We start from the raw sequence: 14,743 nt of genomic DNA on the forward strand, positions 1-14,743 counted from the left end.
CGGCACTAGCACTGCCGTCGTAAAAGCAAAAACCGGCCGACCCGGCATTAGTGCTACTGTCGTAAAACCAAAGTTCAGCGGGAAGGGGCTTCTCCGGGAGCGGAGCTGGTCCAGCTTCTTTCCCCTTCTCTCTCCCCTTCCCCTCCTCCCACTTAACAGACTTCAGGCGCCCTAAAGACTTAATGAACTACAGCTTTCGTCTGTTTCAAGTCTTTAGTCATGACAGAAAGAATTACCCTTTTTGCCAGGAGAGGAAGAAACGCTTATCAGCAGAGCTGGCAAGGGGCCAGGCAGCCTCTGGAACAGTCCACAGGGATTAGAATGCCAGAGGTAGCCATTCCACTCCAGGAGCACAGTCATGCCCCTGCGCTGGGCCAGCCGCTCCCAAACCCCACCCAGTGCTGAAGAAGCCAGCCCTGCTCTGGCCCTCTGGCCTTTCTCACCAGGGTGCACAAGGAAAAGGCGGCCACACTTGCAGCTCAGCTACGGGGATTGGAGGCCTGCCTGGTTAGCTTGTGCAGACTCTTGTAAATGAATCACGATAAAATTAAGTTCTTTATGAGGCACCTTCCGAATCAGCACTTGTGTGTGTATGTGTGTGTGGAGAGGCCACCAGTAGGGTCCTTATGATGGGGCAGGATATACAGGCCTCTCCAGCCCAGGTAGGTGGCGAGAAAGAATCTCGGTGCCTAGAGTTCACCCCTTTTGCTCGTCTTACGCTGCTGTCGCCACTGACTGTCAACTCTATCTCAGGCTTAGTCCCATGAGGTGAGGGATGAGGATGAGAGGGACACAGAGCTGCGCCCCCTCAAAAGTGTTCTTTGCCAAGCTTTTCGTATCTCCTGATGGTGCTCCATAAACCCAGTGACATCTGTGAACATCTTTCTCCTTGGTCATCCTTCCAGGCCTGGGGCCTGAGACTTAGGAACAGCTTTGGGGTCACACAGTTTAAGCTTGGCCCCAGCAAACAGATCCTAGAACCGTAGGAGAGGGCCACCACTGCACTGGGATGGCAGTAGTGGCAGTGCTGGGGACAGCCAGAGATGCTAATCTCATTACTTTCTCTGTCGCCAGGGCACAGTAGCAAGGAGCCACCACACAGTAGGGTCTCAATAACAAACTGCTTTGAACTATTTCCAGTGGTGGCACCATCTTTCTGGGTGACCTCTGGCAGTCATTTTGCCTCCCTGAGGCTGTTTCCCCATCTGTAAAGCAGGGATGAGGATAATGAAACCTTGAAGGTTGTACTAAGGATGAAATGAGATAAAGCATGTTGATGCGCTCTGTGAGCGCTACTCTAGAGCACCACTAAATGGAGGCCTGAAGGATGGAAAGCTGCTTCTCATGGTGGCTTCTCATCAAGCCCAGCTGTTGCCATTGATGGTGACCAAAGGGAGCTTTTTTCTAGTGGAAATTCTTCTAGATCTCCAGTTTTCAAATTTTACAGTCTCAGATCTCTGCCACACTCCTAAAAATTACTGAAGGCCTCAAAGAGCTGTCATTTATGTAGGTTAGATCTATCTTTATTAGAAATAAAAACTGAGAAATTTAAGAATATTCATTAAAAAATAATAAAGTAAACCTACTGCATATAACAATGTTTTTATGAAAAAATTATTTTCCAAAATAAAGTTAGGGAGAATCATGGCATTATTTTACATTTTTGCAAATCTTTTTGATGTTAGACTTAAGAGAATCCAAGTGGGTTCTTATATCTGCTTCTGTACACAATCTGTTGTGATACAGTGTCTTGATGGAAGTATATGAAGAAAACCCAGACTCACTCAGATATGTGGTTGGAGAAAGAAGGGATATCTTAATAGCCTTTTCAGAAAACTGTGGATATTCTTCTTTAATATTACACCAAAACTTGACAAGTGACAGCTTCTTAAAGGGAAGTTGTGATGTGGGATTTGAAACCACATCTATAAATGTCATACTCTGTTACATGAAAATCCATTGGTCTGTCTTGAACTTTGAATGGATTTTTTACCATCATGATTTTGTAATATCTCATATTGGTGCCATGGAAAATCTCGTTCACTGAGTTAGGCAGATCTTCAAAATGTTGACATTTTTCATTGTACATTGTCAAAAGACACATTTGTTAATATCACTGCTGATCTTAACAGAAAAATCTTAAGAGTATTGTGAAACTGTCAATCTCACAGTGGTAGATACAAGGTTTTCAAAAATTCTAATTTTTGCTTGAAAGCTTGCTTTTTATCACTGGCAACAGATACCATCAATCGTTTTCTTTGATGTGACAGGCTCACTTTGTTCACTGATAAAAAGTCTGCCAAACACCCAAGTTTGAATTACCATAGTTTTTCTGTCATTTACTCTTTTAAGTAAAAATGGTATTTCATGAAACACCATAAGCTGAATTAGCAAAATTCAGCTTGCAACTCAATCTCTCATAAGCTTTTCCTTGAGATAACAACCGTACTTTGGTTTGCAGCCTAAGTGTTTTATATGTATATCCTATTTCATCACACAGAATATTAAGAAGTGTAACCAAGGGCTGAAATTTTATAAAATTAATTTTCACTGCTTCATCAAGGATATCCTTAAGGGAAATTGGCTTGTTTTTCCCCCACAAGTGCCTGGTGGTGAATGCAATGATTACTAGTACAGTTCAGTGCCTCTGCCATGATTCACACTAAGGCACCAGCAATTCTTCCTCATTGCTTTTGTACCATCAGTGCAAATGACAAAACAGTGAATGAGGCAAAAATAATGTTAACTCTATAGTATCCTGTAGTAACTCAGAGTATCCTAGGAACCCCCAGGGTCTTAAATCATGCTTAAAGAACCACTGGTCTAGATGATGATTTTGTCATCTAGATTGTAAGAATAGTCATCCTGTGGTTGTACCACATGACACGGTAAAATTATTTTTGAAAAATCTTATCTTGTGAATTTTACTGACTTGGTTTTGCTCACAGTTGACCTGAGGTTGCTGCCCCTTTTGACAGCTGAGGAAGTTAAGGCTCCACAGGCTGAGTGGCTTACCCCAAACCCAGGTAGTTAAGAGCAGAACTGACTCTGGAACCCAGGCCTGTAGGAGAACAGGCTAGGGTTCTGTAGGCAGACTGGGTCACATGGATGCTCACAGACACCATGGCAAGCAGACCATGCCCTCTATCTCTTAGGACTGTGGGTAACTTTCTCCTTACTGAGGTTAAATGCATCAGGACTACAAATGGTGCAGAAAGCCTGCATTTCTCCACAATCCACCTGTAGTCATGGAAGGGATGGAGTGCATCTGCTTAAAGTGGATTATGGTTCATCCATAAACAGGAACTCTGTGCAGCCACAATAAAAAATAACAAAGAGAGAACTCTTCAGAGGCTGATATACAAAGATCTCCAAGACACATTGTTAAATGGAAGAAGTAAGGTACAGAAAAGTGTGTAAAACTTGCTACCTTCTGGGCAAGGAAAGAAAAGAAAAAAGTATGTTTCTGCTATGTATACGCACAGATAATTCTCCATAAGAAGAAACTGGTAATACTTGTCACTTTGGGGAACTGAGGAGCTGGGTGGGAGGGAGACTTTTCAATGGGCACTGTATCATACATTTTGAAATCTGAACTCTACTGGCTGCCCTATTCAAAATAAGCACTAAAAAAATAAATAATATGAATATATTATAAACATGAAGAAATTACAAGTGAGCACTAAAAAAAAAAATCATATAATTTTTTCTCCTGCATGCTGATGGAGCTTTCACTTGGAGGCGCTTTGGCAGGTAGGAAGCATCAATTTCAGCCCCTCCTCCTCCTTAGGGAGGCAGTGATAATAACATTTGTGGGCCTCTGATATGCGCCAAGCAGTGTACCAAGTGCTTTAAGCATACTGCCTTTACAAGGACACTAATGAAGATACTGATAGTATTCCCACTGTACAAATGGGGAAGCCGGGGCTCCCAGACACTCAGTAAGTTGCCCAGGGTCCTACAATATGGGAGAGGGATCAGGATTTGAGCGGGTTCCACCTGGGCCCCACACGTATGCTCCAACCTCCAGGCCACCCTGCCTCTCCAATGTGGGTCTTTCTTCTCCCCTCTCCATTTCAGATAAGATCCTGGTTCACTGCGCCATGGGCCGCAGCCGGTCGGCGACTCTGGTCCTGGCCTACCTGATGATCTACAGGAACATGACTCTGGTGGACGCCATCCAACAAGTGGCCAGGAACCGCTGTGTCCTACCCAACCGGGGCTTTCTGAAGCAGCTCCGGGAACTGGACCGGCAGCTGGTGCAGCAGAGGCGACAGGCCCAGCACGATGAGGACGCTGAGAAGGCCTGTGAGCAGGAGCTGTAGGGTCCCCTCCCGGGGCGAGCTGGACATTTGGGAACAGAGAGGGAAGGCTGAAAATAGCTTTGCCCCGTGACTTCCTTTGTCGCAGAGAAGGGACATGAAACCAAAGCTTGACTCCTTCCAAACAATCTTAAACTTCCCGGGGGCTGGTGAACAGGGGGGCATTCACAGTAGGCTCCGGACAAGCCCCGCGCTTGGCTTCACTGCAAAATGGCGCGGACCAGCTTCCAGACACAATTGGTTACAGGTGAGCGCGCAGGCGCCGTTGTTTTTTTTTGTAAGAGGGAAGCAGAGAAAAGGGCTTAAAAATCTGTTGACATTGTGCTGTGATTAAACATTTGGTTTTGTCTGAAAGTCACATTCTTAAAAATATAATTTTAAAATATAACTTTATTTTCTAACCACAGAAAAAGTGCCTGGGAGAGCTGTGTTAAACGGTCTGCTCCTGGGGTGGGGAGGTGCGGGCGAGAGGGATTTACTTAACGGCGGCTGCTGGGTCTTCTTTTCGATAGACTCCACAGGCTCAGGTCACCATCCGGAGATGTTGCTCTCTGCAAGCTTTAGATAGCAATTTATCTGGGATGGGTGAGGAGTGGGAGTCCTGAGACCCTGCACAGAGGACGCCTCTTTGGCTTCCCCCGCCTTCCTCAGGGAGCCAGGGCGGTTCAGAAAGTCAGTCAGTCATGTCGGACTCTTTGTGACCCCATGGACTGTAGCCTGCCAGGCTCCTCTGTCCATGGAATTCTCCAGGCAAGAATGCTGGAGTGGGTTGCCATTCTCTTCTCCAGGGGATCTTCCCGACCCAGGGATCGAACCGGGATCTCCTGCATTGCAGGCAGATTCTTTACCAACTGAGCCACCAGGGAAACCAATAATTTTGAAAAGAGACTTTGGGGACTGGAAATCTTTCATTTTGATTCTAGTCCAAGCAACACGAGCTTGTTTTCAGTCCCAGTATAAAGTATTTACAACTGTGTTTGCCCTAGAAAGCGCGAACCAGGCAGCCCTGTGAGCCTGCCCCCATCCCCATGCCCAACTAATCCAGTCACCACCATGGCGTGATTCTCATTCTTGAGAAAGCAGCAGCAGGAACAAAGCTGGGGGAGACGTCTTCTAGAACTAGGAACTGGAAACCAGACAGAACCCAGAGAAAGATGCTGATGCCAGTAGTCAAGGACCAGAAAACCTGAAATGATGATGGCCTACGGGGAAAACAGGAAAATGAACCCACCAGGAGCTCAGCAGCTTTGTAAAGCCACCCGAGGGTCACCCTGTGACTTTAGGGGAGCTGCCCTGCTTTTGTGAGCCCTCCTAGGGCTCCCTGGGATTGTCCATGATCTGCTCTGGGGTCACCTTGGCCCATAATGGATCCTCATAATGACTCAGATTTGGGTGAGAGGAGCCCTATACACAGGCTCTTGGAAAAGAGATGTGGACCAAAAGGGGTTCTAGTGGCCCCTACTTAAACTTTCCCAGCACAAGATTGCAATAGCTCTTCTACATTCAGTTCTTATCTCCTAGATCTGATCATTTCTGGTCCAGAAAGAAATATTTCCATTTTAATGAGATGTTACTTTTATACATCATAATGAAGTATTTATGAATCCATATGTGGGAAGGATAGGTCCATTGGCTGCTGGTGTCCCTCAGAGGGTTCTTGTGGTGTTTTCTCTCCACCTTCCCACATGTTCCCACTGTTGTGGGGCTATGAGTCCTGTCGAGGAAAGCAGAAGTAGATCACTTTGAAGTTAAAGTCTGGTCTCTTTAAGATAGAGCCAGGGGTAGAAGAAAGGAAGAACAGAAGTTTTTGCAAAAGCATGTACATTCTTCAGAAATGATATATTCATTTGGTCAACAAGTTTTTGAGAAACTACCACATGCTAAAAGTTGGGTTAGGAGGCCAATGCAGAAATGTCTGTTGTAATGACGTGGGATGAGGGAAGCAGGTACTGAGGGAGAGAAGCAGTGGGGATGAGGCAGGGGAAAACCCACTTTAGACCTGAGAGGATGGGATGAAATGAGACTTGAAGGAGAGCACCGTCCAAATGGGGAGGGAACATTCTAGGCTGAGGAACAGCACAGGTGACATGGCGCCAAGGTGGTAAGGTGTTTCTACCCAGTGGTAGTGTGTTTCCGTAACTGCCCATCAGTGAAGCTGAAGCTTGTGGGTGAGATAGGAGATGGATACAGAAGGGTAGAGACACTGGATTTTATTCCAAGTGCAAAGAATAACCACAGTAAGTTTCAAGCAGGGGAATGGTTTGATCTATGTTTTAAGATCACTCTGGAAAGAAAAAAAATCACCCTGGCTGAAGTATAGAGAATCGATTGTAAGGATGTGAGGCAACCAGTAAGACGGTGTTGAACTGTTGACAGGAAAGAGGAAGATGGTCTGGACTAAGATAGCATCAGGCGACTACCATTCAAGATTATTTTAGAATTATCCTGGACAACAGACAAAGCCTGCTGTGAGGGACAGGACTGGAAGGCAGTGATTCGGTTTCTTGGTGCTGCTTTAATACTGAGATGGGGTTGACCAGGGCAGAGATGGGGGAAGGGGGGACTAGAGATGACCAGTTACATCATATCTAAGACCTACAAAAGATGACCCATGATTTCACCTTCAACCTACAGAGAGAGCTCAGAGGAAGATCCACTGTTAGCAATATAATCCTGGGTGCTATCTGCATAGAGGTGGTGTTTGAAGTCACTGTACTGAGTGAGATAATGAGAGAAAACAGAGGAAGCCCTAGTGCCTTGAGTGCTTGGGTGTTGGAGGAGGGAGAGCAGGGAAGATGGAGAAGCGAGAAGGAAAACCAGGAGTGCGGCTGCAAAGAAACTGAAGCTCCTGCTTCATAATGTAACTACTTGTACTGTAAACCAGTATTGCTTGTAACAACAAAGTAACCTGTATTTGTATAGCACCTAACAGTTTTACAAGCATTATGTATTAGTTAGCTAAGCCTTTAAATCAGAGAGTTGACAAGTTATGGCCTTCTCTCAGAATAAAGTATTCTAGAAAAAAAGACTGTGATTTGAAGAGAATCAAATTTGTTTCTGCTCACAGATTTCAGTTCAGTGTGTTTGGACAATTAAGTTAGCTTGTTTGAGCCTCAGTCCCTTCATGCGTAAATTGGAGAAACTGCCCCATTTCCTGCAAAGGGTGGATATTTGTGACTTATTTTTTTCTTGTGCTATTGTGAGTCATTTTTTCTAAAATGGAATGTTGGCAAGGAAAGCCGATGCCTTCACACCTGGGTAGGCACCACCTGCGCCAGTAAAAAGGCCAGGCTGGCAAGTGACAATCACTTGTTAAAAAATTCTTATAAATGAAAGAACACATTACTGTGTTTAGAAGGTGTGGCCTGCTGATGGGTCTCAACCTAATGGTGACTCTGTTTCTCCTGATGAATCCAAGTTCCTGTTTTCTGGGCTCCCTGGTGTCACATTTAAGGATGAGCTGATTTCTCTGAGAGTAGGCAAGTACAGAGCAGGCTCAGATCAGCAGCTTCTCTCCCACCAACCCTTTCCATCTGTGATGAATGTTAGGACTTGGGGCCCGCCCGCAGAGGGTCTCCCACTCCTGGCTATGCTGCAGTCCCTGGGGAGCCTGTAGGACATCAGGAGTGCCCAGTACCGTTCTTAAATTCTGGTGCGGCAGGTCTGAGGCAGTGACTGGGACTTGTCCTCAAGCTCCCTGGAGGACTGTGAGGCAGGCGTAGTGTGGTAAGCCCAGGCGCCACACAAACCATAGGGTGCGGTTACAAGCCATTGCAATACATGGAACAGAGGACAATCTCAGTCCCCAAAGAACCTTATTTAACACGAGAGAAGAGACTAAATATGAGAAGGTTTCCAGGCGGGGCCTGTGGAAGGTTCTGCATATTTCCCCATCAGCTGGTTAGCAAATCCCCCCAAGCCCCCTCCCCCTCCTAGGGGCAGACTCTTGCCTGAGGTGTGGATCCACCGGGTTGTTAAGATCCTCGACAGCTCTGGAACCGAGGCCAGCCGCTGATTCCAACAACAGCACACCATCACTCCCTGCTCTGAAGGAGGAGGAGTTTCCTTTCCTACCAGAAAAGCACCTTAACCGTTCTCTTCTCCCCTTGGGGACAATAGCCTTTGCAGGAGTGTCTTCTTGGAAGCCCTCCCTCAGCTACTACAGATGTTCCCCCACTTGCTATACAGTTTTGGGGAGGAGAAACCAAAAGATAAAATCTTGACACTAAGCCCAGACTGCTTCACAACTGTGGGAGAAAAAGAATAAGGGTGAGTGAGTGCACGAGGCAAAGCCCTCCACTGGGACCTGGGACCCCGGGCTATGTGCACTGTCCTCCTTTCCACACGGGCGCCGAGTCAAGCGTTCGTTTCTAGGCTTGTCACTTAATAATCAAATGTTTTTTAACAGTCAGACAAGGCTTTCTCTGAATGCCATAATGTTTGTGAACAATGACTCCCACCCCCCGCCCCCGAAACTTTAGACTCTAAAAATAACATCCAATCACTCATTCATGACAGAGCAAAACTTGCATGCTTATTCAAGAAAATGATATTTCAAACATTGAAGTCCAAATTGGGTACTTTTTTTTTTGGTATTACTGTTTATAAAAATGAAGTTTGCTACCAATGGACTAGGCCCTGAGGGGATTTTATACAGACTGTACAAACAAGGCAGCTGAATATTTGGGCAGGATCCCTTTGCAAATGAAGATCAAAGTCAAAAAGAAAAAAACAAATTCACTTTATTTTAAAGACAATGATTGGCATACAGAAGGTATGCACTAGCATAAAATAAACTTTCATGAAAAGCATTAAAATCCATTATAAATTAATTTATTAAATAGGTATTTGGTATATGTGATGGTTTTATTAGATATTACTCTTATTTATTGCCAACCCCTCCCACAAAATCAAAACAAATCAGAAAATCTCTTAACTCCAATTTACACTAAATAATTTATTTTCCCAAAATGTGAATGTGATCTGAGATGTGACACATGATATACAGTTCAACTGGTCATTCTCTACCAATCATAATATGACAGGACACAAGAGGCTAAAAATGGCTCATCATAATTTATTTTATGTTAAAATGTACAGCTTTTTTTGTTTGTTTTTTGTTTTTTTTTGTTTTTTTGAAGTGACTGACTAAAAAGAGAACAGATAAATACAAGAGTGTCGCTGGCTCCTATTTTATACAAGGATTACGCCTCTCCTGCTTGGCCCTTACAGTCACCCTGTACAGGTACAAAGGCTACAAAAAAGGAAGCAATATAAACAGACACAAATAACTTTTTTTTGCTTTGTTTACATGCGATTTGTAAGCTTAGTTTGAGCTATTCACAAGCTACTTCTCTATTTTTCCTTAAAAAATAACTCCAATATTTTATAAAGATAGAAAAATCTACAGATGGAATGAAAATGTAAAGTTAGAGGCATTTCCATAAAATAGCAACTTTACACCAAATTCACTATTTTTTTAAATCCTGCCAAGTATTTGGACATATATGAAATGTTTCAAAACCTGACAGATAAACACTGAGATATGCTTCATTCAATAAACAGAAGTCTGCATTTATAAAACAGAAAGCTGCCTTTTTTTCCCCAAAGAAATCTGTCACCAAAATGGAAAAGGGTCTCAACTTTACACCAAACATTTAGCAATAAAACCCTTTTGACTAACCAAATGGGAATAGCTTTTATAGCTCTTTACAGTTTTATAATTAACAAAAATATAGTTTTTTTTTTTTAAACCCTCAAATTAGGGCACCCTAATCAAGGCAAAAAACTTAAGAAATGGCTTACTGTTAGCACAACACTTGTACAGTACTACAAAATGCACTGTCACTAACAAAGACATTAGCGGCATGCTGAAGTGTCACCTCAAACAAAATATACAATAACTGAAAATGGTAAAGGCATTTACATGGAGTGGACAGGGAAGGAAAAAAAAAAGCTCTAGGTTCAGTATTAAAACAGATAATTTGGGGTGGGGCGGGGCTTGATATCCACATTGTTTAATGGAAGCAGTCACAGTGAGTGGCTGCCTCCATATGTAGTCCAAAGAGAGGCCTTCCTTTGCAGAGAATTTTATATAAAAGTAACAGAAACAAAGGTACCAAAAAAGAAAAAGAAAAAAAAAGATAAAAAGAAAAACAACTTTATAAGGCTTTCTGCTGCATACAGCTTTTTTTTTTTTTTTAATAATAAATGGTGCCAACAAATGTTTTTGCATTCACACCAATTGCTGGTTTTGAAATCGTACTCTTCGAAGGTATTTGTGCAGATCAATCCGAGAGAGATGCCCAGGGGTTTTGTGACTGCCCATGTTGCCTACCGTCTCATGTAGGACCCATTGAGAGACTGTTTGGACATGCCTGTGTTCATGTAGCCATGGTGTCCAGGGGCGGTGTACATCATGTTACTGTGGGGCGGGGTCTGCATTGGCTGCTGGGCATATGGCTGGGTCCCCATCATGCCCATCTGCATCTGCATAGGGTACTGGGGCGTCTGATTCATGTAGCCATGATTGCTGTGGTAGCCACTATTCATCATCGGCTGGGACATGCTGTACCCGTTCATGGCATTGAGAGTGTTCATGTTCATGTTCACAGAGTTGACATTGTAGGCTGGGGATGGCATCAGGTTCACACTCATGTTCATGCCCCTCTGCATCGTTAAAGTCCGTGCAGGACCCTGCATGGCTACAGTCTGGGAGCGCCCATAGATTTGCGACTGATGGGTGGCAGCGGCTGGTGACAGAGATGCCGATTTGGTTCTCATGGAGATGTGGCCCTTGCTGGCAATCTGGGTTTGCAGTCTTTGGCTGTGGGAGATGCCAATATTTGATGCAGCCATGTTCCGTTGCAACAGAGGTGGTGGCAGATTCATTGGAGGAGGAGTCAGGTTGGGGGGTGGGGTCATGGTAGCTTGTGCTTGGGGTCCCCCAGGGACGGAGTGTGGAGACTGAGAAAGCTGAACAAGCCCTGTGTTACTTAATGGTGTGGACAAAGAGGCACTGTTTGCATAGGAAGTTACAGCAGCGGAATGGCTGTAAGGCAATGAATGATCAATAAGTGTATTAGTTAACTGCTGTAGTTTGGCAAGGCTGAAGGTGGCTGATGGCTGTGGGTAATGCCCAGCCCCAAAATCACTCTGACCCATCCGTTCATATAAACCAAGGTTGGCATTGCCAGTCTCGGGGATCTCAGCCAGCTGCATGGGTGGCGTGAAGTTAGCAGCCATGCTGCACTGCGCCAGCTGCTGGCTGCTGCTTGGGGGCCTCTCCACCACACAGCCTTGAGGAGACTTGACGCTGCAGGTTGGGGGGGAGCTGATGCTGGTCTGCTGCAGCATGCTGCAGCTCCCACTGATGTTGGACATCTGCTGGGTGACAGCACAGCTGCTCTGTGTCAGATTGCTGGAGGTGAGGTTGCTGTAGGAGCAGCTGTTCTGTGAAGAGCCATTTCCACAAATGCTGCCACCCATAGTAGAATCATAGCTGCTTGGGTTTTCATAGTTCTCAGTTGTGCTCTCGATACTGCCCAGGTCACTAAACCCGCTGTCCACGACTTGCTGCGAATGATCTGAAACAGACGGAACATCCATCATTGGACTGGTTTCCATGTTCTGCAGAGACGGCACTGAGATGGCACTTTGATCTGGGCTGATTTGGGCATAGCTGTTTTCCAGGGCAGGGACACTTGGGCTATTGACAGAACGTACTGACTGGCCAGGGTGGGAATGGACGGATGAAACTGGGCTGCTGTGGTCTGACTGCTGGCAGTCATCTAGAGTGGCGGAGATCTGTGGGCTTTGGTCTGCATGGGTGTAGTTCTGTAGGCTTCTACAGGCCTCTTGAGTCTCGGCACAATCCTGAAAGGTGTCGTCCTGTTCACTGTTCTCCTGGGTCAAGGACTGAACCGCTTGGACGGTCTCAGAGTCTATTTCCAAGGTGGCTGTGTCTCCTTCTTTGAACTCAGAATCTACTTCTTCACTGTTCTTTTGGTCCTGCTTCTGTGCCTGCTCTCCTGGGGGTTCCTCATCAGATTCAGGGGCAGTTTCAGTGGCTCCAGCAAGCTCCTTAGGTTCACTATTACACGAAGCTGGAAGGTCAATACCACAGTCCATTAGGACCTCTGGGTTTGAATGACTAGGCTGGACACTAAGGTCTAAAAAAGCCTCCTGGTTTTCCAGTACTTCTTTGAAGGCTTCTCTTGGGTGTTCTTCCTTCTCTGCTTCAGCAGACTCTATGTGACTGTCATCCTCATCATCGGCATCATGCCCCTCGTTGTGAGATGGCTCTTCATCCTCTTCCTCCTCCTCTTCATGATCATCCAAACGCACAGGGTCTTCTTTGTCCATGCAGACTTCTGGCTCCTCTTTTTCCTGACTCTTGGCACCACTGGAGTCTTTTTCTACATTTCCCTCTTCTTCCTCTTCCTCCTCCTCCTCCTCCTCTTCCTCCTCAGGTTTGATTAAATCGTCTTCAGGTTTTCCACCCGGTGATTTATTTGGACTTATAGGTGCACACTTCTCCTCCCTTCCATTTTCGTCCTGAGGCAGCAGGGGTTCCACGGCTTCCTTGACCCCCTCCTCAATCCTGGTGGGAGTGGGGCTGGTTTTGTCTTCTGGAGTCTCCTTCTGTTCTTCCACTGTTACCTGGTCATCAGGCTCCATGGGTGTTTCTGGTGGGGTGTATAAGTTCAGTTTAAATCCAGTCTTCCTCTCTTTGTTTGGCCTCCACTTCGACAGACCACGCTTTGTTCCTTTTGGCCATTGTTTGCACTTTAGAGGTTCGGGATTGTCTCTACTGGCTTCTTTCAAGTTATTTGCACCATCATCCATATTGTCTTAGCAAGGAGACAGACAGAAAGGAGGAGGAAGGAAAATAAAATCTTAGAAAGCATCACCATAAACAATTTGAATTCATTCTTCTAAATAATTTATCAAATACTGCTTTTCAATTTAGCACTTTAAGCATTTATGGTAAAGATACAATCAAACCTAATACAGAATAATATTGTGGTTAAAAAAAAAACTGAGTAAATAACCTAGGTCTGGAAAATAATACATGCTGCACACACTATATACCTACCCCCCCCCATAACCCACTCTTTATATAAAGTTGTGCTTTTTTATAGGAAGCACATGAATAATAATGTGCTTATATTATTACATAATATAAGTAACTATAATAAATTTATTTCAGTTTAACAAACAAAATATTCTCTAACACAAAAGCCTAGAATTCCACAATGTGAAAAGAATCATTTTGAATATTTGCAAATTAGGAAATGCAGGGGAAAGGGGTTAAAGTTAGCTCACATCCCAATCACCACTAAACTGGAGAAATGAATAGAAGCCTAGCTTGCATATTTATCCTGAGAAAGTGAACTTCTGCTTGTGGACATTTACTGGTTTGAAACGATCTCAGATGACATTATTTTCTTTGATTTGAATATTCTTTTTGGCATAAAAATAAACTATGTACCTCTGAAACAAATGAATAACTAACTAAATAACCAAAACATAAATACATTTCTAATCTACTCCAGGATCATCATTTCTGCCTGACACACACTATAATGTAATTACCTTGAAATTATTGAACATTTAAAATACAGGAATTCTTTTTATCACTAATTCTTTCCACACTGCATTTTAGATCCATGTGCAAATGTGTGGTTTGAATATTAAATAAGAAACAAGCCATAACTGTCACGTTCATTTTAGCTCAGCTAATCTTATTTTTACTGTTAGTTGTATGTATGTATGAATATAAATATATTTCTATAAAATAAATGTATATATTTATATAAACATAAGCAAGCAAACAAGTAAATTTATGAATAAATAGAAATATAAAACATCCAAGTCTTAATATCTTTATAAAATTAATGATCATATCGATCTCCTGCATGCATGCTCAGTTGCGTCTGACTCTTTGCGACCCCTTGGTCTGTAGCCCACTAGGCTCCTCTGTCCATGGGACTCTCCAGACAAGAATACTGGAGTGCGCTGCCATGCCCTCCTCCAGGGGATCTTCCCAACCCAGGGATCAAACCCATGTCTCTTATGTCCCTTGCACTGGCAGACAGGTTCTTTACCACTAGTACTACATGGGAAGCCCCATTGATCTCCTAGAGGGGTCAATTTAAAGAAAAAGCTTCAAAGAGAGAAATGGTCTTATTAGAAACACTGTTTTGGAGAACAAAACAAGATCTAATTAATAATCAGTGAGGAACAGAGGTATCTTTTGCCAGAATGGAGTGGTTTCTAATCCAATCAGTGCAGAGCAGGGTAAACACTGAGTTCACTTATGTAATAAAAGGATTACACATAAACTTACCTGTGTGTATTACATTCAAATTGGCTAACTGAAAAGATATGTACTGTAGACTGATTCCTTCAGAAGTGCA

At 44.0% G+C, this 14,743-nt stretch overlaps 3 protein-coding genes across 14 annotated transcripts in view; 1 reads left to right on the forward strand and 2 right to left on the reverse strand.

The window, feature by feature from the left end:
* The window catches only part of DUSP29 (dual specificity phosphatase 29), a 35,218-nt gene extending 30,484 nt beyond the window's left edge, over positions 1–4,734 (forward strand). The window contains exon 4 of the mRNA XM_081564777.1: positions 4,081–4,734. Within this exon, the coding sequence (XP_081420903.1) occupies positions 4,081–4,325 (245 nt within the window). The 3' untranslated portion in view covers positions 4,326–4,734. The remainder of the gene's footprint in view (positions 1–4,080) is intronic.
* Positions 1–4,763, reverse strand: part of SAMD8 (sterile alpha motif domain containing 8) — a 119,412-nt gene extending 114,649 nt beyond the window's left edge. Inside the window, exon 1 of one of the 4 annotated variants that reach the window (XM_081564207.1) lies at positions 4,143–4,762. The gene's annotated coding sequence lies outside the window, so the exon portion shown is untranslated. Of the gene's footprint in view, positions 1–4,142 lie in introns of all 4 variants that reach the window. The other 3 variants (XM_081564212.1, XM_081564234.1, XM_081564238.1) reach the window with 3 other exon arrangements.
* A 4,283-nt stretch (positions 4,764–9,046) lies between these two features.
* Positions 9,047–14,743, reverse strand: part of KAT6B (lysine acetyltransferase 6B) — a 185,332-nt gene continuing 179,635 nt past the window's right edge. For all 9 annotated transcript variants that reach the window (XM_081563934.1, XM_081563959.1, XM_081563946.1 and 6 more), the window contains exon 18: positions 9,047–13,174. In XM_081563934.1, the coding sequence (XP_081420060.1) occupies positions 10,656–13,174 (2,519 nt within the window). In that variant the 3' untranslated portion in view covers positions 9,047–10,655. The remainder of the gene's footprint in view (positions 13,175–14,743) is intronic.

This window comes from Giraffa tippelskirchi, chromosome 2 (genome assembly GCF_054371585.1).
Source record: "Giraffa tippelskirchi isolate mGirTip1 chromosome 2, T2T-mGirTip1v1.2.pri, whole genome shotgun sequence".
NCBI lineage: Eukaryota > Metazoa > Chordata > Mammalia > Artiodactyla > Giraffidae > Giraffa > Giraffa tippelskirchi.